Raw genomic sequence first — 26,937 nt, 5'->3', positions numbered from 1 at the left:
ATCTGCTTCTAGTACCCACACGACTCTTACTTTCAAGTGAGGACATATATGCAGAGATAGGAATGATGCCTCAATTTTCATAGACAATGCTTTTTTCCTACCCACTGTCTCTCCAAAACTCACCTTTGGCAGCACATGCCTTTATGCTGTCTGTACTTACTCAAATATTGTGATAGCACAGGCAAGTTAAACATGCAAATTGAAGTCTAGCAGCCTTCAGGGGATTTCTTTTAAAGTATCCCACTTCACTTAAGTAATTATATATATGGAAGAAAAAAAAGTTATGATCTTGTTCATCTTTACCTGAAAGCCTTTTCAAATACAAACTCACAACAGTTTATGAACCTCAAACATACTGGACAAAAGAGCCTGCCTACAAGCCACCCAGAATTCACTGTGGTTCCAGTTCTTTGCCAAATCGTTAGCACTCCATCCCAAACCAAGAATTCAGTAAACCGATGCTCAAGTGCCTTTTTTTCTTTTGACATGAGACAACATAGCTGTTGGTCCAAACTAGAAAGGCCTCGGGGATGAGGGAAAAGTAGGGAGATTTCCCTAAGAATGGCTGTTAAAAAGCAGCCAGCAATACTCTCAAGTCTGCCAAAAGTGTTATAGCTGTATAGCCAACAGTTTACAGCTTCATTTTGGAAAGGTGTCAACGCCTGATATAGAACATGCCATGGTATGAACACTGCCACAAATGCTACGCTGTTTTCAAGGACACAGGCAGTAACAGGCTACCGCTTATGGCAGAGACCTTAGTTTAGGTGTTAGTATGACATGTAAAAAAGGTTATAATACCTCAGCCAACCCTAATGTTTATCAAGAAGGCAGTAATGTTTTTTTTGGGAGAACAGTTTTTCAAAATTCGAGCAGCGTTAAGGACATTCATGAGCAGTTCTGAGCTGCTTTCTACATTCTGCACTTCTTTTGCTAGCTCTTGCAGGGAGAGCTGGCCTCTTCCTACGTGGCTGAAGGCTGCAGGTTCAGATGTTACTGATAAATAAATGCCTCCTGGATGATTTTACAGAAGCTATGACTATTGATAGTAAGTTTTATTTAATATGAAGGCAAGGAAGAATTTGGGGTTGTCAGCACTGTATTTCAGCAGATTCCTAGAGCCACAGAAAGGAGCATGCAAGAGCAACACTTGAAAGAGAAGGTACTTTTAGAGTTCTACAGAGGATCAGAGAATCGCCCTTCATACCTCATAATGTTATCATCAATTTGCATAAGGGATGTTGCCGTATAGAGTTTGCTCAGGTCAGCATCTGCCAGGCTTTGTGGCTTCTTCATGTTGTTATCTCCAAAAAGAACTTGCCTGGAAAAGTAACATCAAGAAAAATATCTAAACAACATAAGGGCAGCAAAGCCACGACTTGTTCTAGGACAACTGAGTTTACCAAGTCTGACAAGGTAAGACTAGAAGTGGGCTACATATACATGAGGCTTTCTTGGGAACAAGCACAGCTTGTTTGTCCACTTCCCTTTGCAGCAAGGCACAACAAAAACCCTAGTAGCCTCTTCATAGAAAAAAAATGTTCTCCTGTTATACTGAAAAACTGCACGAGGGGCCTCTAAAGAGAATCTTCCCAGAACTGACAGCACTAAGAGTATTTGGAACAGACGCTGCATGTTAGAGGGATGGTCCTTTGGCTTCAGACCAAACCTGTGGGTGGCTTGGGAGAGACCACTAGCAGTTTGGGGCATAGCATCTCCATCACCATCTGCTCCTAAAGTCTCCCCAGCACAGATATTAGGTTAGCTCACACAGCAGAAATTACTTGGGGCATTACCTTAGCAGAAAGCTATTTACTATGGACACTTGTCATAATTAGTTATTGCCCTTGGGAGAGGATGTGTTTCTCTACCAGAACAAACTGCTCCCCTAACAAATAGAACAAAAGCCACAAGCTGGAAAGGGGTTTTTATTCCCTTTCAGAGGCAGCTGCAGGGCAGAGTAGGAGGGAGGCTAGGTTTGATTTGAGGGAGTCGCCTTAGAGTAAAAGTGATTACAGAAAAAAGTTTATTTAACAGACTTGCCTTCAAGCCAGCACTGGCTTTTTCTGGGTTATGAATTTGAGTACCTTTTAATGGGGGCTTACCTAACTTCACATGTTAAATTTGATCAAGTTGTCTAAATATTTGTCTATCTGGAATGAATTATGTGAATCATCCTACATGCCAGCCACCCTAATTCCTTCTACAAGTGTTTCATACTGCACAGAAGTGAAAACAATGAAAAGTTTGCAAGTTTTTGCAGGCTCTTAACTGGAATAGGTCTTAGATATCACCCTCCTTTTCCCTTGAGTCAGGCAACTTTAAATATACACAGATGAGGTACTTACACATTTATTGCCCTAGAAAGAAGCACACAGAGAACCTTTTGATGGAGGAAAAAACAACACTGAGTATGTCACCTGTTTATCACACATTCCTTTGTTATATGGGAGCCAATGAGCAGAACAGCAGCACAGGGATCCTACAAGTACAGTTGCACTCCAGGAAAAGTAACACTAAGCATTTTGCTGACTACATGCTCTTTCTAGAGGAACAGCTAGAAGCTGGAGCTACAGTTTGACTATTTGCTTATTTGATAAACAACAGCCCCATACAGCAGATCTCAAAGACTAGTCCTACCTCAGGTAGGTGGCAGAACAAGAGGCTCCTTGAATAGGGAATTCTCTGGCTAGAAGTGAAACAGATTCAGAATACTCCACTCTGAAGTCCAATTGCAATGTTTTCCTATGCACATCTTGTTTATTCATTAAGCAAGTTTCCCCAGAAGGCAAAAAGACAAAGCCTGCTTTCTTCTAACAAGATTACCAAAGCTTATTTGTATATTTTACAGTATATGAGATTGACATGGGCTCCCCTTCTCTGTCAGTTCATTTAAAGACCACCAAGCAATGAACTGGTACATAATCTTCCAGGAATCCAATACTGTAATTGACCCAATCAATACTATCAGTGTAAGTGATGTACTGCAGTACCTGTGAGAAAGGATGATCTTCTTCATGTTGTCTGCCATGAGGAAGTTATAAAATCTTCTACATTGATCCCACTGCATGAAGGTTTCCTGTGCCCTAGAAAAAACACAGTGCAGAACAATCAAAGCTGTTAATGGAGATCTTGAAAGATCAGATTAATACACTAACACCTTATGGCAGCCTACAGGCTATGTAAACAAATGTCCAGACCTTCCCTGTCACAGCTTAACCTTTTCCAGGAAAGGGCTTCCACTTCGATGAAGTTTGGTAGTATCAGAAAACAGATCTGCAGTCTCATTTTGCAAAATGCAATTAGCAGTTTTGCTCAGAGCATTTAAGAGCCATCAGTCAGGATCTGCAACACTGACAAGAGGATTTTAGTATCCCTTTGCATAAGTTGAATGTAATTTACCTAATGGGACTACTAAAGAAAGCACTAAAACCTGTTGCTGAACAAAGTGTTGTCTATTTGTGTATATAGCTCTGCAGAGGAAATAATTTGTGCAGTTGTTTCCGATATGTACAGGCACCATTATTGTTTTAGCTTCATTGGCAGAAACTATAGGAATAAATACTAGTTGCAACTGCAAGTGGCACCTGAGTTGAAGTCTTTACTAATTCTCAAAGCAGAATAGCACTTCACAGCTTATCTCTTCACAGTTAAAAGAGAATTAAAGCCGCACAGAGTTCTGTGAGCTCTGCCAGATACCAGCACTCCTTTGCTATGCAGGGTCATGGGCAGGTTATAGCTTTACTCTTAGCAGGGTTTGCTGTTACTGAGGAAACACACTATCATTTACTGAGCAACACAAGAATGCTGGGAGCAGTTTCAGCTACTGAAGTACTCCTACCATTTAAACATTAACATACCATGAGAACTACAGCATATTTAGCACGACCTCCCAAGCCACAACCTGCAAGCCCCCTACCAGAGCAAACGCAAGCTATGCTTTCTTGTAGTAAGTCATGCTGGAGTACAGAATTTTTTTTTTTTTAAAAAAAAACCTCTTGTATCTTTTTCTAGCCCACGCAAGCTATGCTTTCTTGTAGTAAGTCATGCTGGAGTACAGAATTTTTTTTTTTTTAAAAAAAAACTTCTGTATCTTTTTGTCTAGCCAGACTATACCTACCATATTTATGCCAAGGCAGGGGAATGAAAACAGAAAGACACACATTTCTTCGCAAAATATTTTCCAAGCAAACCTATTAAGTTACTACAAAACGTTTGAAGTTAAAGCTACTACATTTCCCTGCAGTTCCTGTGGTGTACAGTAGTACTCCTAATATGAAGGGCTGCAAGCACTGAAAAAAGGCAGCTTCTAGTATTTTGAGGACTGCACAGGTTTCAAAGCTGAGGTCTCTCCCCGCAGCCTGTAGCTATGGTGAAGATGCATTCCACAAGATCAAGAAGCAGAATCAAGCCTGTGCAGGCAGAGATTAAGGAATAAGGAGCCATGTCCCCATTCAGCCTCAGGGAACACATTCCCCAGAGTCTGTGTTAATTCATTGAACTAAGAGTCTCATTCTTCTGGTAGATCTTAGTATTGCTGAGACTTTATTATGCCCAGCTATGGAACTCATGCTTAATGCTCTGGAAAGGCTTTCATATTTCAGATCCCTGGTTCACCTTGCTCACAACCATGTCTTTCCTTTACTTCCTAAAGTTATTTGGAGTATAAAGATGGTACGAGCTAATACAAAAAGAAAGTGGATTTGTAAACTAACTGGTCTTGTCTACCGCGGTAATCCACTTTCACATAAACCAGAGCGATGAGACTAGTTATTTTAGCCTACCAGACCAAGCCCAGGAAGGCTAAGGCTTAACCATTCCACCTGGAAGTGTTTTGTACCTCCTCCCTCACACTTCTACAACCAGGCAACAAGCCCCTCCCTATCCTGTCTTTTGCTTAGTAGATATTTACTGATGTTGCTTTCCCCTAGCTCTTCAGCTAGTTAGCGTTTAAAGCAGAAGTAGATATTAGGCAGGGAGACAGAAGACCTGAAAAGCCGTCCTGCTGATTGCCCGGCAATGCATAGCAGATGTTTTGTGCCTAGAGATTTGCTAGAAGATGTTTACCCAGCAGGTGGAGTCAAGAGCTCAGTAATCCACACAACCCACTGAAGACCTGCATTAAACTCAGACAAGCAGCTGCTATTTTTCCACACGAATATCCAAGTGGAGTATTGTTAAACAGGTTGTCCTTGCCCTGCTATTCTACCAGCACATCATGACATAGTACTACAGAAATCGCCTTAGAGAACAGCATTACTCACATCATTTTGGAGACCAGAAATACAATATTGCATAACTGCAGAAGATGAACCAAGTGGACAGCAGCCAGATGCGATCTTTGCAAACCCTGTCTGATGGCTGCAATTGAGGAGCTGGCTTCAAAAGGATGTTCTATGCTCCACACCAGAACTCCAAGACAACTAAACCCATTTTACTTGAAACAAAACCAGAAAAACTGTTCCTGAAAGCATCTGTTCAGATTTTAAGGGTGTGAACTCATGGGAACCTAGCAGTAGATTATACACACTTTTAGCAGTAGTCACATCTGATCTCAAAAGGGATTAGGTATGCTGGAATATTACTGACACGCATATCAAGCTTTTAGTCACATCTTAATGCTTCCAGAAAAGCTTCTTTCTTTCACCTGTAAGAGCTTAACTCATAAAAGGTGTCTTCAAACTGCTTAATATCAAACTGGTCCCTATACTGTAGAGCATCATCAGCATCAAGAGTTCCAGCTACCTTGACCATGCTGTGAGGCCAAATTCCACAGCAAGCCCCTCACAGGTCTGCCATAGTTTCACCATTTTTATCTGCCCAAACGATCTTGACCCAAACACCCTAGTCTCAACAGTCCCTTTTGCCTTTCGAATAGTCTCAGGGCTCAAAAGTGCAGTTAAATTACTGTAAAGTCAGCTACACCTGAGTAGTTGTCCATATGTACAGCCAGTAAAAACTGAAAGCAGCGGCTTAGCCACTTGCACTGTTTCAATATTCATTAACTGTGCATACACAGAAAGTTACTGCACATTTGTTGAGCCACCAGTTTTCAACCGGCAGTGCTGTACCCAGATCCTCCATCAGTAAATGGAAGTGTTAGCACTAGGTGGAGCTATTACAGCTCGTGTGAAGTGCCTCAGCCTTGGCTTACAGGTGGGGAACCACAGGTTAACGTTTTAGGTAGACTTTAGGGCTAAGTTGTCTTCTCCCCACCTTCCTAATTGTACAGCGTGGTTGCAAGTGCCTCTCCATCTCCTCATCAGCCCACAGCCCTGTTTTAGTGACACACACTAAGCAGGGAGCGTGGACTGTAAGAGTGTATGAGCTGTGTCTCTTTCCAGTGTCCCAGGTAAGAGCTGTCAGATGAGACTGCACACTGAAGCCAGCAAAGCTATTATAAACCAAGGGATACTTCTCACAGTGATGAGAAATTGTAAACTATTGCTTGCAAACCTGGCATCATCTCAGCAGTTTGTCATGCTGCCCAGCCTGCCTGGTTAATTACACCAGGACTGCAGAGGGAATGCCTCCTCTTAGGATGCTGTAATAATGAGACAGTTAGGCAAGCTCGCACACACAGACCAGAAGTTGCCAGTGTGTACCTGGCCAGGTACAGAAAACTTATTTGCATTGTTGACAGAAAGCTTATTTGTGCTGCCAAATCAACAAAGCTTTGGCTGCTCCTTCAGGAAGGTGGCATCCCACATGCTGCAGTCTGTCAGACGAGTTCTACGCAAGAGAAGCAACACACTCTCCACTGTGCCCTTCCACATGTATCCTGTCAGACCTCTGCCCCCTCCCATACCCCCAGAGGAGACCAGCATGGAGGAGCCTCTAGACCTACCTCAGCGCACTGTAGCCCTGGCACACGCTGACACAGCACAGGACTCGCTCCTGGTTGGCCTGGCTCTCTCCCAGGTATTTGCACACGATGTTTCCACCCAGGCTGAAGCCCACAACAACCAACTGGGTCTGAGGGTAGGTCTTCTTGATGTAATTAACCATGGCACCAAATTCCCAGGTGCAACCTAAAAAATAAGGACAAAGTCAAGAATCATCTTCTACCATACCTAGATTCCCAGTTCAAGCTCCAGTTGTGTGCTTTAAGTGCAGCTTCTTACCTCTTTCCAACTTTTCAATAACCTTAAGGTTTTAAGAGCTCCGATTCACACGTGTTCATGTATCTGTTTTATGAGTCCTGTGGACCTTAGCTCATGCCTAGTTCTGACAGAGTGCCAAAGTAAGATAAAATTAGCTTGTTAAAAGTCAAGACAACAGCTACTCTGACAAACCAAACTCTTCTTTCTGAAGCAGCTTAAGGAGTCCAACAACTCTGGCCTTGACATTACTATTTAAGAACAGTGCACATCATTACCTTCCCAAGGAAGTTTGTCACTTCTGAACTTCATTGGGTGTCTGAAAAGCAGCTTGCTCCTTTGCTTGTGGCAAGACTGCCATGGATCCTTAAATCCATGCTGATGCGGGGACGTGATGGAAATGCAGAGCTGGCTTGTCAGGACAGAGCTCTCAGACTGTTGCAGAGCCTGACTAAGCAGGTGCTCTCTGGAAGCAGAGGGAAGGGTTTAAGCAGAGGCAGCTAGTCCTTTCTGACCACCAAAGAGGTAAAGATACTGTAACTTCCTAGAAGAGGTATGGGTATCCCCCTCTTCAAGAGCACAGGTAAGCGCTCCAATAACAGATCTGTTCTGCTCTCAGCTAGCACACATTTGCACCCCACCGGCTGTGGGATCCAGCTTCTGGCTCAAGATAAATGCTGCATTGCTCTAGTTTCGTCTGGAAGAAGCCAGCAGTCAAAATACTTTAGTGTTTGACCTTCATGATTTGAAGGCAGCTGGCAACTATTTCAGAATTCCTAAACTACAACAGCAACAGGTCAAGCTTGATGTAAAGATAGGAGGATTCAGTGAATCCCAAATTTAGGCTATTTGCTCCTCAACCAATATGACAGGAGTCCAGCAAAAGCTAGAAGGCCACTAGGATATTTGGGTTGGAGGCAGAGTAAAGTCTGCTTATGGTCTTGCTGGCACTCCATTTAACAAGCAACTCCGCCAAGTGATTTACTGTCTTACTCAAAGGAAGTGCTAGGCATTCCTTGCCCTTTCCAAGGCTATAAAAGACTCAGAAAGGTATGTCTCAAGAGCTGCACTACAGAATAATTCCCTAAGGTCTAAAGCAAAGCTCCATGGAAGAAAGCTCTTGATTTTTATAAAAAAAGCAAGTGCTTTAAGAAGGCCAAGCCTAGACATGGTATGCTTGAAGCCATTAACAGCCTAGGACCTCAATACAGACTGAGGCACATGGTATTCCTGAAGTGCTTTCCACTGAGGATTAGATTTAATAACTATAAAACAAGCAAAGCATTACAGCCTATTTGCCTGCCAATCCCAGAATCTCAAAGAACAATATTTCTATTTTGGCAATTCAACTGTTCAAGATAAACATTCAAACTGTTAATCCAAACTCTTAGCAGTAAGTATCTTACTTGTCTTTAAAAAAGAAAATGAAACTTAACACCAGTCTGCTAAACCCGCAATTTACTCATGACATAATGTACCTACAGATGTTTGCAGTAAAGAGGGGCATGAGGGCTCAAGAGAACTCAGGAACAAGAGGATCAGGTCGCCAGCAAGAAGGCCACATTCTACCAAGATCACATTACTCCCTAGGAGGGGAGTTAAGAACAGCTAGAGTCACCCTTAACACAGTTCCAAATACATTATTCCTTTTAATTTCCAGCTTAAGAAAGATTTCCTTACACCCAAGGTAAAAGCCCAAAATCATGGCAGTTAAGCACTACCACTTCTGTAGCTGTACTGTCACTCTAGACTCGTTGCTGTTCCTTGACATTTGTTACATCCAGGGATCAATCCTCATGTGTCCCTCCTAGGATCATAATGTACTTTCTGGATAGGCTGGTACAAACTTATCTCATATTACATTTTACAAAGCCTCAGAAGTAGTGTTTATCCTTCAGAGCCAGGTTTGTTTCACATTCCACTAAACCAACATTTCAGCATCTCTAAAGTCATTTGAGCAGGCTCTTAGTAGCCATCAGAACTTTTTTCAAAAGGTTTGTTTTCAAAAGACTGCCTCCTTGACTAGGATACATGTGTAAAAGCCGGGAGAAGAGACAAGGAAAAGTGAATCCCAGCATTAGCCTCCCCTCTTTCTCACATGTAAGTTCAGTTTAGTTCCCAAGAAACAGTACAAAGTTACCCTCATTCAGGTATGGCAGTTGTATTATTCTGAAGGACGCTGATCAAGCCCTAGAAATTCCACAAGCTTGAAAATAAGTACCCAGTTGTCATAAAGTACCTACCGTATGTGAACATTCGTGGAGAAGTGAGCTCAATATTTGGTAAGGCTCCCAAATGATTCAGGACAGCACACCTGTACCCATTTTTCTGCGCATAGTCAACAAAAGTGCGGATATACTGCTTTTCACTGTGGTTCGCAATCCCAGGGCAGATTACCATCGTGACATCCTCTGTGCACAGAAAGAGAGGGAAGTTAAGTAAATGTCACTTCATGCAAATTAAGAGATTCAGATGGTTTCCCACGGATCTGAAATGGAAACTATCTACCAGAAGCAAGCTAAAAAATCCTACTAGTCTGCCAAAAATCCAGTACGGGACAGGAGACTAGCAGCTCTAGTGCTACAGATGTGAAAAAATAATTCACGCTACAGGAGATGAACAGTTTTCTAACTCCAGGGAAAACTGCCCAAACAGTTCTACAGGCACTGCCTAGAGACCAAGAGTAAATTCTTACCTTTGAAGGATGTTTTTGACATTACACATGTTCCGCCTTCTGACAGCCTGTTGCGACTGCTAAGTGTGTGGAAGCTCTGCAGCCCACTGCTTGTTCATGCACCGAGTAGACTGGCTACGCTATTTTTCCCTCATTTCCCTTCCAGAAGTGGGTGTAACACAGATCGGCAAAATGACGCTTTGCTAAGCACAGACATTCTGATCAACCGACATTAGCCACAAAGCAGATGATGGCTAATCTAATGATATTTGATCTGCTGACACTGTTCACTAGTTTAACAAGATTATAATTTCATCAACTGAGAAAGTAATTGTTGTAATTCAAGTAAGCACAGTAAATTACATGCAGGATTAGCATATGCGTTTCAAATGAGCTATCAGACTCTTTGCACTTATGTGCAAAGCTCTGACACTTAGCAGCTCTAGCCACTGAATTTTTGCCTCATCAGGAAAGCACTGCTCAGATTCTCTTCAGTGATACAGACACAGCAACTGGTCTGGCGCAGCATTATACCATGAGGATCTCAACCCTGACATACTTAAGAAAACTCTTTCTGAAGGCCAAATGAAAATCATGAGCTCACAATGAAATCAGCTACTGCAGGGGTAAACTGCACAGTAACTCAGTTTTAAATGTTGCTGTCACTAGTAGTAACAGTGAGTTTGAAAGCTGACATTCAGTCTGAATATACATACATGACATTGTAAGGAATCACCATGGTTTTCTTTTTCATGGAGTTCTCATCATGTCTGGACTCCTTCATATGCTGCACACACGGAGTCTGTTTTCAGGCAGATCTTTAAACAGCTATTGTTAGTAAAGACTACCAAGAATCTGTCTTTAAGGGGGAGATAAGGTCTAGTTTCTTTTCCATACACAGCAGGCTGCGAAGAACTCCACACTGCTAGCCTCTGTTTTATGTTCTCACAACCTTCACAGGTAAAGGACACTCCACAAGGCTTACCATCAGCTTCTCTTTGCCAGCCTCTCACTTGAGGTACAGATTATGGAACATTTCTTCTGCTCTTTAGCCCCCCAACCCTTGCCATAAACAGTTAATTAGTGTAGTATGGTCTCTGCTGCTACCTGAGATATAGGTATACAGCAAGATGGCCTTGCAGCCTCCACACATTGGTTAGTATTGCTTAGCAGCTCCCTTCCTTTGCCAGAATTTACATCTATCCTTTCTGCTAAATCAAGTAGCTGTGTCCTCATCCATGCACCAGAGCACATAATCAAGGTTAGCAGGTAGATGCAGGCATCAGCTGTTTGACTGACCTCCAATGCAGTGCTCAGACTGTGGCTCAAAGAGATCAAAGGTGGCTGTTGCTCCATCTGGCATTGTGAGGTACTTGCGAAGTCCGTACGGATGTGGCGATCTCACTCTCCCCATTTTTCCATAAAGGGCAGTCTGGATATGTCCACTATTTCCCCAGATCAGGGGTGGAATGTACCTGAAAGAGGCAGCAGTTTAATTGCTTATCCCTCCTGTGTTAACAAGCCTTTGTGAACAGATAAGTACTCCCACAGCAAGTCTCCCCCTTGCTACCAAATATAGTAACAAATACAAAATTGTTTTTGCTACGACTGAACTGGCAGCACTGATCTTTGCACCCTTTACACAAGAAAAGAGAAGGATGTGGTCTCAAAGCTGACATATCAGCACTGATAGCAGCAGCAGAAGCCAAAATCCAGGCATTCTTCTATATTGAAACATTACATGCACAAATGCTTCTCACCAAATATACAGAGGCCTTGTGCCTCAGTGAGATTGGGACAGCATGTTGCTAGCCAACCAAACCGACTGCCAAAACCTGTAAAATGTTGTAAATCTGTTTTAATTGAAACATTGAAGCCTGCTGGGTTAAGCCACATGAACTTGTGTGAGCACTTGACCGTATACAAGCCAGTGGCAGAAACCACAGGATTCATAGCGAGTTCTAGAAGATCGAAAGCCCAAGGCTTGCTGGTTGGGATGATTTGACACAGAACTGCTTTTCTCAGTTAAGTGAAGAGCACGGTACAGGATGATTTTGCCACTCAAGCAGAGTTAAGTAAAGGTGGGACAGTTTTAAAAGGACTCAGAGTTGGTCAAGCTCCACTGAACAGTAAATTATGTTTGTTTATCAAGAGCATATTAAAGTTAGATGACAAAGCAGATTGTCTCCCTTTTCGTGCCTTACTGGCTCTCAAAAAGAGGCATGGGGGAAACACAGCCATTAGCCAGAAGGGGTTAAAGGCTTACTTACCTTTTTTTTTTTTTCACTACAAGCAGAGCTGCAAGTGGTTTAACAGGAGACTTACTATTGCCCACGTGGTGGTAGGGCAGTCACCTGGCCACTCTGCAAAGGACAGACTAAGCCAATGCCTTGAAAAAGATACTTACATCAGCTCTCAACAGGAAAGCATGAATGATTTATTGTTTAGGAGAATAGCAGTCCCAGGGGACATGATTCCAATTAAGGAGCTATGGTCTCTGCTTCACAGAGCAGGGTATCCAGAAGAAGCCCGAGAGCTGCTGACACCACCTTGGATCCTGAGATATTAGGAACTCCCTCCCTGTTATGTTTTTTAGGGCTTCCTGCAATTATTCCCTTCAACTTCAAGACCACACAAAGCAGAGGTCATGTTCTTTCATGTTTTTCCCTCTTCACAGAAAACTAGGCAGCTCAGGGCTCAGATTTATTATGTAAACCCATAATCCACTAGAACATGGCAGAAACCTTGCCTTTGTGCTCTGACACTACCTACTCACACACCCGGATCTTCTTCCCCATGCCAGCTCTTAGATGTTACATCCACAACTCCCCATTGCCCCTACACACTCCTCAAAAAACAACTTCTTTGTAAAATAAGAACTATCTAGGCTTGTTTACCAAGACAAAAGCAGCAGTATGTTCTTCCTCCCTGTTGTTTTCCCTTATCCATGACAGATATTTCTTACACAGCAATTCATTGTACAGTTTCACTCAGTTTTTGCAAGTGCACTTCCCAGACCTAAACCAGATTTCTGTAGAAGTAGACAGCACTTCAATAAAGGCTACAAAAGCTGCCAACTGATGCTTGTAACCTTGCAAATTATAGCCCTCAGTGCATCTTGAATACGATCACTCAATGATAAAGCTTTTCAAAAGAATCTATGCAAGGCTAGCAGCGCTATCTATCTTTTATCAGCGCAGCATCTCTGCACTGATACGTACTGCAGGTGGCTCTTGCCAGGTGCCATGTGCAGCATGCCAACCACGCAGAGATTCCCAGCAGTGATGGGGACTGTACAAGCTCATCCTCTTCAATTGCTGGTAGAGATAGAAAGCAGTCAGCGGGTACATCCTCACAATTCAAAGCAGAGATGCATCAGGATAGTACAGTCAATGTAAACAAGGCTGCACAAGAACTACAGATGGTTCTGCTCAAGTCACAGCTCCCTGCAGAGGGTTTTGAACAGCAACTATTATGCCAGATGGAAGAGACACTGCTCTTCTAGCATACGAAAAAGCAGCTAGCTTCACCCCAGTGAAGCCAGTCCAGATCAGTAGCCATACCCTACAGTAGGCTGTGCTTCACTGGCTTTTTGCCTTCTTTCACAGGAGTCCTTTGCAGATGGATTTTGCTAGCAACTTTTTTGAGGAGAGCTGTCAAATACAACCTATAATAAGAATTTTCAGCTCTTTTAGAGACTCAGGCGTCAACATTGTTGCACGGTTTCTAATCTTAGTTAAGCATATGCATTAAAATTTTGGTGACTCTGTTTCTACAAAGTGCTTTCCAAATTAAATATTATCCCAGGTAAGTCTTACCCCATAGGCTAACAGGAAAGCAAATTTTCCCATTACAGCAGCTAAGTTATACAGCTGTGACTGATTACTGCTACTACCTTGATGAAAAAAAATAATCATTGGTCCTTGCAGAGGACCTTCCTTTCCTCATCTTTACCTACAGTTCAGTTTCCAGATATAAGTTACAGTCATCCAGTGGAATAGATGCAGCACCACATGCCACAGGATGCTGTTAGAGAGGAAATTAGAGGAGTTTTCAGAGCCTCACCACTACTGTTATAGTTTAAATGAAGACAAATGGCTTCAAGCATACAGCTTAGCAAGAGTGCACTACTTACCACAGCACGCCTCCTCTCAGGTCACAGCTGATTTCTTTGGGGAAAACCCCCCAAACCTGCCTTCAAATAACCTGGCTGGAAGTTACCTGATCTTCAGTAAGTCAGACCTTTACACTGCTTTTACATATGCGAACAGCACATGCAGGTTCATTGAGATGTTCTTCCTTAAAGGAAAGACTAAAATCAAGGCAAGAATCCCTGTGACTCTGCCCATAATGATAGACAAGTGCTACCTATAGGTTCCACATTTCCATCTGAAGGCTAGAATTGTGTGACATCTTACAGACAAGGGTGCATTCACTGCTTTCTCCCTTCAGAGCGCACAAGCTAGTGGTTTCTGAGGATCCTATGGATCAAGCAAGTAAACGCAAAAGATAAGCTGAGCATTTAACTCCAATCAGTTCTTTAAGCATTATACTGCCTGCAGCAAAGACATGCTAGTGTTAGTCACTCTGCATGTAACTACTCTTCTAGATAAATATTCAAAGGTCAAGTTCCAGCATGAGTAACATGCATAGGACAGTACTCTGATGCAGATATTTGTTACTTCCACTTAGTCACACTTAATCACTTTAAGTGTATTTCTGCAGTTTGCACTTAAAAACAAAGCAATTAACAAGCTGCTACTCTAATACCTGCATGTATTTCAGAGCTTTATCTCACCTATCTTTTCTTTTGCTACTGGGCATCAGCCTTTAAGCAACAGGCTTATGGCGAGATAGATATCCTAAAATCCCTTAAGTATTCAGTCTCCAGGAGACTGAACATCAAGACTTCAACAGGGAGGGAGAAAGAATTTACCCAGACTGCGTAGATCTTGCATAATCAGTGAAAAACTAAGACAGATTAAAACTCAGACTGATGCAAAAGCAGGCAGCTACTAAAAATATTAGACTTCAATTTACCAAGACAAGTTGCCAATCTAACCTACTACAAAGCACTACCAGGCATTGACAGTAACAAAGTGATGCCTCTGTATCACTGCATTCCAGTAAAAGCTGTCCTCAGCTGATGAACAAGTTTGACTTTGCAAAGCATCCTCATAATCCATAGCAGAATTGGACATATGATCCGCCTGTCAGACTATCTGTTGACCCTCCATTCTAGCAACAGACAAATCTGGTTTTGAAACTCTTCATGAGTGACTTATCTACATTTTTGAGACAAAGTCTACGAGAATTTCCAAGACCAAGTACTGAGCATAATAGCGCTAGACTATACAGGATTGAAGGACAAGACATCTTATCCAGGGTTTGTGTGGACTTTCAGCTTGCTTTTACTAAAACCATACAGAGGGGAGGGCACAGAAAGAACTCTTCAGTCATGAACATGCATGATACCACACTGGTGAGACACAAAAAAACTAGCCAGGAATCATGCAAGAGTCCTCACCCTCTGAAAGTGCAGCTCATACAAGCTGAATTTTATTTAAGCTGTATTATGTGAAAAACAATTCCAGAGACATTTTCATACTCAATCCAGCTGAAAAACCTAACTACCCAGTGCTGACAGCAATAGCTCGCACAGATTGTTTTGCAACAAAGCCAACATTCCCCATGGCAAACAGCTGAAAAGAGATGCTCCTCTGAAAGAATCATCCCGTAGGCAGAAGAACACATAGTCAGGCTAGTTTTCTTATGGCTTACCTTAAGAAAACAAGCTCAGCAGGGTGTGACACATGGAAACATGAGCTAGTTTCTCAGTCTGCATGATATCTAAGTAGTATCCAGTTTAAGGAGCATTCAAGCATTGCCCTTTAGATTTTGTGCTAAAACTATCATTACTGCTAAATTTAACCATGTCCTCCAAACAAGGGCCCCTCACTCATAAAAGCAGGTGGCTTCCCTCTGGCATTGACATTAAGAAACAGGGAAAGTGTTCAAACACATGGCAGACTTCAAGTGGCTTCCCTCTGGCATTGACATTAAGTAGAAACAGGGAAAGTGTTCAGACACATGGCAGACTTCAGCTTCTCTATAATGCCTCCTACAAACCAAAGTGGTTTTGAAAAGCAGTGTACTATAGAGATTACCCCAGTACAGCAAGATTCACTATGCATTCCTCAACGTGCCCTGTTCCAGCAAAGCTGCTCACAGATGTACGAAAGCCCAGGCGCAGACACCACGTCTATAAGCAGCATTTCCAATGTCCTGCAACAGTGCTTTAGAGACAATAAGACCTGAAAGAGGAACAACAGTCAGGAAGACTTCTTGCCAAAGAGGTATAGCACACCCACACAAGGATGAGGATGGTGTACCACAACAGCACAGGCAAGCAAGTACTGGTAACATAGGAGATCTGAAGGCAAAGTGGTGTTGTACAGGAAACAAAAAATCTCAGTTTCTGTGAAACAAGAATAACTTCCCAGTTTGCTCCAGACCCAGAGGCTTTCAGCTGACTCATTTCCCTGTTTTGATTTGGTCAGCTGCAATAGATATCAGGCACTCTGAGTAAAGACAAATATTTGAGGCAGCTAAGTTGTGGCTTCCAGTAGCCAGTCCTGTAACTTCCAGTAACAGGATTCTGCAGCAGTAGGCAGACAGGAGAACAGGCCTGGGGGGATAGCAGTTACTTATTATGGAAGCTGACTTATATGGTACAAGTATAGAGTTCATCAGTCTTAACTGGCTAAGTGAATTTAGAGCCAGTTACATAAAGCTGTTCACAAATGCTAGTGTTTTAGCTCCAAATACTGTGTTTCAGCTGTGCAGTGCAGCCCCACATCTTTATAGGTGGCTGTCCACAACAGTGCCTGAGAGCAAGAAAATTCCCAAGTGTTTCACAAACATTCTCCTAGCATTTTAATATTAAAAACATTTCCAACATGTGATTGTAGATTAAGTTTTAGTGGCTCTCAGGCAGCAGATTATGATTTTAGAGCACGTACATCACCCAGTATGCAGGAATTTAGGAAAGCAGCAGCTGTGTAAGCAGCTCACACAAAGCACATAAAAACTGTGCTATTTTTATTAGCAAGCATCAGCATTCAGGTCCTCAAAGATCTGAAGTGGAAGTTCAGCAACAGGCTTATTTCTGGAGCATTACTTCATTTCTTCTGAGGAGATTAACACTTTAAACATTAACTCTTACATCAGCTTTGATGTGATGCAGTACACGGGATACTGATGGCAAGAAGGCAGTCTACAATTTGCCCACATCAGGGGACACCCTGAGAACTGCCACCTGCATTACAACAGGCAACAGATTTTTCCCCACTTTAGAGAGCAGTTTCTAGGTATTTAAAGGATGCTTTACAAATCAAGCCTTGTTTGAATCTTGTGCCTTATTTGACACTAGGGAATGCAGTTTGAACTCCAATCAAGAAAGCCCATTTAAAAGTCTGCAGGATTCAACCCTCTCCCTCCCAAATATGTAGAAGGCAGCTTTTTTTTTTTTATTTTGCATCAGCTCAGCTAGACTGTTCAGTGTGATGAAAACACAGCAAATATGTAACAGCAAAAATTTAAAGCAGCTTATGGAGCTTCCATGTCCCCTGAGCCTCTGAAAAAGAAATGAACATAAGTGGCACAGACGTGTTTGCTGCCCATAGAAGCTGTATGAAGTACAGACCGGCCTCCTTGGTTAAATCACCTCCTTCCCAGTTTAGGTAGCTTTTATTTAGCAAGGTGCTCATCACACTTCTCCTCAACCTTCAGTGACTACAAGAAATATTCTAGTCAAAACAGAACATGAGTATGACAGGACATCTTACTTGCTGATGAGAGCTGGAGAACCCAAGACTGCTGCCAATGCCACAGCAGAGCACCTAGCAAGGACTCAGCTGCCCCTGCGGCTGCTTCTATCCCCAAGGTCAATGCTTCAACTTACCAATAGGGAGCTGCCACTCTTCTCTACCTCTCAACATGTTCACCTGCCAAAGCTTCGTGAGTAGCACTGTTCTAGTTTATTATTCTCCTGGAAGCGTTTCTCTCAGGGTAAAACACCAAGGAGTTGACAGGAATCAAACACCGTTTGCTATTAGATGGAAGAGAAGCACATTGAGAAGCTTGAAGCCAGTTTTTCTGACTACTTGTCTCCTTGCATCTAGGAGAAGAGCAATGACAGTGCAAAAAGAGTCTTCTGGTAACAGGCAGCCTGCTTATCCAGTATAGGTTACTGTGCAAACAAAGGATAAGAAGGATCTAGGCTGGATCTTTGACAGTGTTTACTAACAGGCTTGACAGTCTTCTCCCTCAATCTTTGAGGAGCTTGCCTTTATTAATGATAAAAGTGTGCAGATGGCAAGGATAATTATTTTCAGTAAGGATGATGCTTGTGCTGTGGCTCTACAGGAACAAAGATATACACACACACACTTGATGGCATAAGAAATTGGGAACAGCCAAAAAAAATAAATAATCTGTAGCCCAGTACAGCAAGCACTGGCCAAATTCGTCTTTGTGAATCAAAGAGCCAATGCTGCATTTCTACAGGAATAAGAGAGCAGATGGCAGACTTTCTGGACCAATTTGAAAGACAGGAAAAGGAGACAGCTGCAGCCAGGGGTTAGGCCCAAGTGCTTGAGGGCACCAATAGCTGTGCTGATTTGCAAGAGCTTCCATGCAAGAAACAGTTATTTGAATAAAAAAAGGTCTGATTATGCTACTCCACTTGGTAAGCTGAAGTACATAGCTGGACTGAGTAGAGGAAGGGAAATAAAGAGGTAAGAAAACAAGCTCTAGGAAGACAGTCTATTGCTTACCAGTGTTTGATCAATATGTAGAAAGCTTCTAGCAGTTTAGAGAATTGTAAAAAGCAGTACTAACATCTGTAAGTACAAGGTGCCTGGCACACAGCCAGCTTAGGCAGTTTTACTGTCCAAAGCTCTTAAATTATTCATCCGCCATCACTTGGCTTACTGAATAACACTACGGTTACAACGTACTGACAAAGTCCATAGGTGAGGACAGTGCCATGAGTGGGAAATAAAATCCAAAAGTGTTTTTGCCAAGTATTTTTGAATAGCTGAATGGATAGAATAACTTTGCTTATTTCTGCTTTCTCCCTGCCACCCTGTTTTTCCCAGCGATACCCTTACCCCTTCCTCCCTAAAACATAAGGGATCTGAGCAAACCAGGTCTGAAAGCCAGTTCACAGCTGTACAGAAGAACTGGTCTTATAACAGATCTTACAACAAACCCAGTAGTGATATAACAGAAAGGATTGCTGGGCTACTTATTTTGCTTTCATGATAATTTGAAAAGAGCTGCTTAATCAGCTTTCCTAACACTCTGAATAATTAGTAAGTAATCAAAGCCTTACAAGATTTTTCCAGAGGAGTATGGCACAAGCTGTTTTCACATAGCTTTTTGCTAATTAGTCCTACAAACTATTTCATGCAAATTGCAGGAATTTAAATCTATTTGTTCCCCTTTAGTCTCCAGGTGACTTTCATGCCTAAAGACAAGATTTCTTTGATTTTTTTTTTAATTTCTGTATTGAAAGAAGTCTGTGATAACATCACCAGAATAGCAAAGAGTCACATATACATCATCATACAGAATTCTCTTCTGTAAGCTCTTTCAATACCCAACAGTAATTATATTCCTGTATCCCCTAACACAGGTATAGAGGTAACAAGACTGAGAAACTACCTAGTGACACATTTTGTTCTAGTTTGTTTCAGCTGAGTTTTTTTTCCCCTGGGTCATGCAAGCCTTTCAGGCAACATTGTCCCCAAGAACCATGTGTTGGAAATCACTGCTACAGTTTTCAGAGAAGCTAGCAAGCCTGAGCTTTGAGCTGATCCAGAGATAGCAACCAATCCAAGATTGCACACTTAACAGCCCACTACAGTTCTGCAAGAAGCTCCTCACTCCTGCAATTAATGCACAACAGATGCAGAACGTGTCCAAGAATTGCAATGCATTTTCACTCCTTTGGGAATACCTTGTTCTCCAACTGAGTGAAAGTCAAAAACATGGCTCTAATATAGTTCTAGGAGCCTGTTCCATGAGAACAGGCCTGAAATAGAAGTAAAATGGACCCTGAATTAGCTTACAATTTGTTTCCAAAGATGAGCCTGATACTAATATGCCTTCAAGGCTAGTAATCAGCACAGCTTCATGCTTGCTCTTCCACTGATTAGGGACATGTCAATCCAGAGTGCCAACACAGGATGACAAGTGTCTAAGATACACTAAGGATCTTCTAGTTACTTGGTATGTTTTAGGAAAGCAACTGCTTTGCACTCAAGTCACCAGCCATAATCAAGAATCCAATTTCAATGCTCAGTTTCACCACACCCTTATGTTACTACCAAAGTCAGAGTGCATAAGGGAACCCTCTTTGGGCTCCAGTTTAAAACAGGTAATGCTTTGTTTCCTCTAAGAGTTTACAGATCCCATGGCCTAAGATCTTACACCTTATGTAATCAAGGCACCTAAGACGGCACCACTAAAAGCCTCTCATCTCCCCTAGAATGACTATCATTAAGTCAGCTTGACTTTTGAGATTCAAAACGTTCATGCAGCTGCACTGAGCGCTTACTAGATAATTGATGCATTTAGGGCTTCTAAATGGGACTTGTAAGTTTTCAAAGTGATTGCAGAGGAGAAATACTGTAACCTAAGTCCTTGTCGCTCCAAAGCCTCCTGAAATTGTAGTAAATGCTTCATATTATTGGTGAAGGTAAGGGCAGCTGCACTGATTCTGGAGGTCCTAGAATGGAAGGTCAAGGATCAGCCTGTTCAAATACACAGTTGACATAAGGTGAATTTGAAAGTGGATTCAACAGGCTTAGAGCTGGCCAGTATGTCATTACTTTATTAAACTCGTTATGATGATGTGGTCTATCCAGTAATAGATTTCATTAGTTTTCAATCAACCCAAGGCACTTCAAATAAGAGTAGGCACTTTAAAACTAATAGCCATCTCTGTGTTCATTATAAGTGCCCAGACACACCATGATAACATTCCCTTCTGGTGAGCCCAAACAGATTTCTTCACTAGTAGAAAGGAGAGTACATGAGCAGGTACATGAACAGGAACAAGCGCTGACTGCATTCATCCCTCCCCCATTTCCACAGACAGTGGGCTATATAGTGCTGGTACAGTACAGTATCAGTGTACAGATACTATACAGAAAGGCAGGGATGACTTTTTCCATACATCCACGGAGAGCCCTGCACAACAAGACTTTGTCCTAAACCCAGGTACCTGGGATACTACAATGATGAAACGCTTTGCTTGGAACATGTTTATTTTCTCAAGAGAATACCCTGACATCCATTTGCACCCAGATTTAAGAAACACACGAGGCAGAAGAACGGTTAAGTGCAGCTCTTCTCCCTATAACACAGTCAACATGGAAAAACATATACTACTTACTCTTTGGTCAGAAGTGGGCAGGATTTGAGTAGAAAGCGGGCCAAAGCAGAGTCCTGGTAAATGAGTTCAGGAGGGGCAGTTGGGCTTTTTAAATTCAAGCAGCGAACAATAACATAAAGAACAGCAGCAACTGCAGCTAACTTCACCCCATCAAACACTGCCGGCAGCTCAGGGGTTTCCAACATTGCACTCATTTTGAACCTGAAGATAAAAAATAATAGTAAAGCTTTTTGCAATATACTGTTGGATATCAAAATCAATTGTCATGTTAAATATAAGACTGACCAATTTAGTTGGTTGGTACAGTTAACACTGCTACAAAAATCCTAGCATATCAACTCAGACTAGCAACTTCTAAGACAAAAGAAGTTTATTTTGTACTGCTCTAAAAACCATAACCACCACAAGAAATAGAAACTGGATGATCAGTTGGAAAGAAGATTTAGTCTTAATCAGTGCTGCACTAGAATTGCAACAGTGTCTCAGGTGTCAAACCCTACAGTCTGCAGGCAGTCAATACTTTCAGGATCTTGGCCAAGACCATCTGGCTCCAACAGAAGCCGAGTGAAAAGCCAGGCCATAAAGGCACATCAGCAGCTTTGGATGTGCGGTTCTTCCCAGATGTACAAGCCAGGCTTGAAAAGGAGAACTTGAAAGAACTACTGTGTTAGTTCTTCTGCCTGAATCTTGCAACTTTGTGATAATACTGGTACTAACTCTTGCATGTATTTAAGGTGGTCACTTCACGTATCAGAGTTCAGCATTTCTTTTAATTCACTGTAGTTCTGCAGCTGAAGGAGGACTAGATTAATATCTAGTCTTTCAAGGGCTTCAGAGTAAAAGTAGGGGAGGGGTGAGAATTAAAACCCCAATATAACAATATCCTTTGAGCTTGAAATCAAATTCTTAAACTGATCCAGCTTCTTTTAAACATATGGTTCAAATAGCTGGCTGCAGTTATTACAGGGACACTTCATCCATGTTGAAGGGACAGGTTTTTCCCTGGGTCTTTCCTCAGCCACAGGGGTTGCCCAAGTAAGATAGCAACTGACGAGTCAAGTCTTACCAAATTCACTTTTTCTTCAAACTAGAAATAATTGCCAGTCCTCAGCAGAATGGTCACTGTCTGGATCCACGTGCTACCTGAGTTCCCCTGTGAGGGGAGAAAAAGCAAATTTATTATTACTGATAAGGCTACATCTCTCAGCTGGAAGGGAAGAACACACATTTATACAGAAGTCCATTGCAGACATTGCAATTGATTTGTATATTCAGTCATAACTGCTTCAACTCTTATCCATCTGCATCACAAACCTCTTGCCTATGGACAGATTCCAGACCACATCAGTTGCCTACAGCATATTAATTTATCTGCAGTATGCAAATACACCTTCAGGAGTAGAGATAGACAGAAAGCAATAACTAAAACTAGTGCAACTTCAGAGGAAAGTGAAGCTATGAACTTCCAGAAGACCACACAGTTATCACGTTTGCAAGACACTGACATTTCCCCAATTACAGACACTACCCAAATCCCTTCATATTTAAAAGACTAGAAGTGACAGGCTACTGTTCTTCTCAACTTTGTGCTGTATCTACACTGTTACTGAAGTGTGAAGCCAGTCTGAAAGAAGTTTCCTGCTACTTTTACTCAGGCTCAGCAAGGCAGCTCACCTCTACAGATGGAAGCTTGTAAACACTCTCTCCTTGTTCCCACACTTGCTTTTTTGAGAAGTTACAACATATCACACATTAACAAGATGGTGAGAGCCACCAGGAGGCTCAGACACAGCCACCTAATTAACCCTGGTGCACCAAGGCGTGTTACATGAATTTGACAATGCCAATAACAGAGATAGCTTTCAGCTTGTAACCATAAAAATGTAAGCGATATTTACAATTAGAACTGAATTCCCTATAGACACAAACTGATAGGGAATCTGAGCTTCCAGGAAAAAGCTCCAGAAGAGTCTGCTCTCTACCACAGCTGCTGCTTCCAACTGGAAACACACACCAATAGCACAGGCCATACCAAAGCCTTAATCTTCTTCCTAGCAGGAAGAGAAAACCTCAGAAGTACTTTCTGTACTCAATGCAGCTACCCCAAAATCCCTTGGAAGAAAACAAGTCTTATGTCAGCTATTGATTAACAGCGTGCCGGAAAGCTGCCGGTTTCTGCCACCATAACTGCCTGCGTTGCCGGAGAACAGAGGGCGAGGGAAGCAGAGACATTTAATATTGGACAACTCTGAAGCTTTTATTTTCCGATTCTGAGATTCACAGTAGAAGGGAGAGAGAAGTGGGCTACAAAAAGCCATTTATTCTGATCAGAAGGTTACACTGGCATCACCTGTCTCAAGAGTCTGAGTACAATGCTCAGCTGTAGTATGTTTGCTCACTTCCACACTTCAACTTTTACCAACACTACTACCAACTGCATAGGAGACAACAGGCAAACTACAGCAATGGCTTCTCCAGGGAAGGTACAATCAGCAGAAGAGTGGATTGAATTCCTGAACAATCACTGACTGAAAGACAACCAGGTGCTTAAGTAAGACTTCGCCAGCTAAAACTCACAGAAGTTCTTCTGTTGGGAACTTTCCTTCCTTGTTTTATTTAGAAAAATTAATAGACACACGGATAGAAAAGTTACCTAAGACCTTCCTGCCACCTGGATTTTAAGCTGGTTTACTGTTTACAGCTTTCACAGCATTAGTGAATTTATTAATAATAAAACTGGGCACGATTAGTCATTCGCGTTTTGTACTAGTGACTCAGTATAACTGATCCAACTAAGCTGTATCTCGCCAAGTCTTCTCTCCCACATAATCTTCAGATTACAAATGTACCATATCTCTTCGATACCTCTATATCCAGTCTTTGCCTGTCACTACCTTAAAAAAAGCATACTAGCTTGGAGTTACTTTCAGAAAAAACAGCTGTTGGTAGGCAGGATTATGCATTGACACTTATGAACTAGTATTTTTCCCTTTTAGACAGTCTAAATACACATTCACTGAACATACACACTTCAAACATGCTAGAGGTTCGTGTATTTGTCAGAATCTTTACTTAAGAGCTCAGATCAGCTTGTGCACAGCCAACATGAAGTTGGCACTGCTGTTGCACAGCTGTCTGCAGTGATTAACTAAGCAAGGGGTCTAGTCCAAGGCGGTAAGACTGGTAAACTCCATGCCCTATAGATCCAGCTGTGGCATTTCAGGGCCTTCCTCAAGAGTCTGGTATTTCAGAAGACCTAAACAGACCTGTCTCAGCCAGGGCAGATTTGCAGGAGCTGAGACAGAGCACTCTGCTCTAAAATTTTAAGTGTTTAGCTTACTGAAATGGATTTAAGAGCTCTGCCTCTAATCACATAGGACAAATGCCTCCCTATTTACGAGCAGGGATGAGGTCACCTTGCCTCTGTTTTGTTAAACCCTTTTTGCATTGACCCAATAAACTTGTCTGTTTACGAAAAAGAACAGATAACAGTGTTGAGCCAGTCAAATTTTAATCTAGAATCTCTTCTAAATGGGTCAGCATTAATATAAACAGACAAGTGTTTGTCCTTTTTTGTATACGGAACATTAGATTCCCTTTTAGCAGGCTAGACAAAATTAGCAAGAGGCAGTAAGTATATCACTGGAAGCAATCAAGCCTGTCTTTTCATCCATCATAGGGTTTGAGATTCACATTGAGGAACACAAAGAAGTTGAAGCTCTTGGGGCCAAGGATGTTATTTTGAAGCACCGTAAGTATACAATTCTGTTAAAAAAAACCCCCACAACTAAAAGTCATGACAGCCCCAAAGACTGACAGTCTTCTCAGGCAACATTCTTAATTCCTGTTTGTGACTGAGGAGTAACTTTAAAAATCAACCACTGGACAGCAAACGCTGGATCTATGGGGTCTTTTCATTTGCCCTTTCATCACAGAATAAAGAGCTGAAAATCATGTTATAAGAAACACTTCAGCACTACTGTTAACAGAGTGCACCTCATCTGTATAAGTACGATGAGAAAAACTCCAGGTCTTCCCTTTCCAGACAGGAATAGAAAAGCCAGTAGAGCTACAGCAAATTCCTTGTGTATCCTTTCAAAGACACTGGATTTTGGGAAAGCCATCATCAAGATATTTACTTGCACAGTAAGTTTTGTTGTCACTTGTGACTTCACTGAGACCTGTACATCTTTCTGTTCCAGGCTTCCTGGGGAGAGGAGACTCTTCCAGGCACAGAAGTTACTTCACCCTGTGACTCAACATGGCATACACAGGATTTGGTAGCTACCAAGCATTACAGCTCCTCCACCCATGCCAAAGCTAAGCCTGACTCTGCATACTGGAAAGCCAACACGAAAAAAAGCAGACATTAAAGGAAGCCACTCCCATAGGGTCCTTCCCTCAGGCCTTTTAATGAGCAACTGAAAGTCTGGGAAATGTATTTCACTGAAGCATTAGAAATGTTTTGGGCTTAAAGCGAAGCTACAGCTGCATGGAACTGCCCATAGACAAGAGTAAAGGCAGCCACTTTAAAAAGGGGTCCCCTAGCAAGATATTTAGGCTCTGTTACATTCACTGAAGAATCTTGAAAGAATCCTGTTTCCAGGAATGGCAGTTTGATACAAAAGCCTCCTAGATGCTCCCACTAGTCAATGTTCTGGCTCACTGGTGCTTTCAGAGCTCAGCTGGACACCGAAACACTGAAGCATACCTGGCCAACAATGAGTGCCTTTAAAAATCCCCTTTCCTCACCTTTTACAGCTTCTACCAAGTAGTGTAATATCCTCTCTCTTCCCCACTAAGATTTAGAAGAGCCAAAGAGGCCATTTCTAGACAGATTAACCAGACAGATTTCATTAATTAATTTATCAGACATTTCTTGGACTGGTTTCACTTATTTGTAGTGCCTGCTTGGGGAATAAAACTCTGAAAGCAAATCTGCTAGACAAGAGGAAAGTAAAAGACCCTACTTTAAAGGGTTGTGCCTAGGCAGATTCAGATCAGACATAAGGGTTTTCCCCCCCTCCTCTTTGAAGGGGGAAGAAGGAAGGCTGTTTCCCTGAAGTTAGTTCTTTAGGAAATGTTTCCAGGAAATTAATCATCTTTAATATCAGGCAAAGCTGATATTAATGTCTCTTCAGAAAGATATGCTGCAAAACCAGAAGTTATGGGCCTGTCACTACCAACTAAGATATTTAGAACCACAATATGGACAAGGGAACTTTATTAAGGAAAGGGTGGAAAGTCAGAGTGCTATGAAGATTTTTAAACAAAGCCAAATTTTATGCCAGCATATTATTCAAATATCACCCCAGGAAGCGTACAAGAACTCTCACAAGAACTGTTGAGCTTTCAATGGTTTAAATGCAGAGGAAGATGTTTAGAGACCATCCATATGAAAATGTACATAGGGAATAGTATACACCTGGGAAATACTCTGAAGCAATGTGATTGATGGGAAATGCTGCCAGACTAAGTTTTTATAAAGCACTGGAGGACAGTCTGAGGTCACAGAAAAAAAGTCTGAGGTCACATGAATACGGGAATCTGTGCAAGAGGAATCATGAAAAAAACTCAAGTCCTATACCCTGCTTTTTACCCTGCACTTTTTTCCTGTAAAAATTAAAGCATTGTTACACAAAAAGTGTTAAGCCTAAACTGCTACTTTTAGGTCTCCAAAGAATTACATGGACACAAGT

The 26,937-nt window shown here is 42.0% G+C and overlaps 1 protein-coding gene across 1 annotated transcript; it reads right to left on the bottom strand.

The window, feature by feature from the left end:
* Positions 1-1,176: 1,176 nt before the first annotated feature.
* On the bottom strand, positions 1,177-22,377 carry ABHD2 (abhydrolase domain containing 2). The gene is made up of 7 exons (XM_009887707.1): positions 22,305-22,377; positions 21,239-21,439; positions 11,074-11,249; positions 9,344-9,511; positions 6,848-7,031; positions 2,994-3,086; positions 1,177-1,321 (listed from the first exon to the last, which is right to left on the bottom strand). The coding sequence occupies exons 2-7, from the start codon at positions 21,430-21,432 to the stop codon at positions 1,177-1,179; spliced, it is 960 nt and encodes a 319-aa protein (XP_009886009.1). The 5' UTR covers positions 21,433-21,439; positions 22,305-22,377.
* Positions 22,378-26,937: the final 4,560 nt, after the last annotated feature.

Source organism: Charadrius vociferus, unplaced genomic scaffold (assembly GCF_000708025.1).
Source record: "Charadrius vociferus isolate BGI_N301 unplaced genomic scaffold, ASM70802v2 scaffold190, whole genome shotgun sequence".
NCBI classification, from domain to species: domain Eukaryota; kingdom Metazoa; phylum Chordata; class Aves; order Charadriiformes; family Charadriidae; genus Charadrius; species Charadrius vociferus.
Note: the sequence above shows the minus strand (reverse complement) of the source record. Positions and strands in the feature narration are given on the sequence as shown.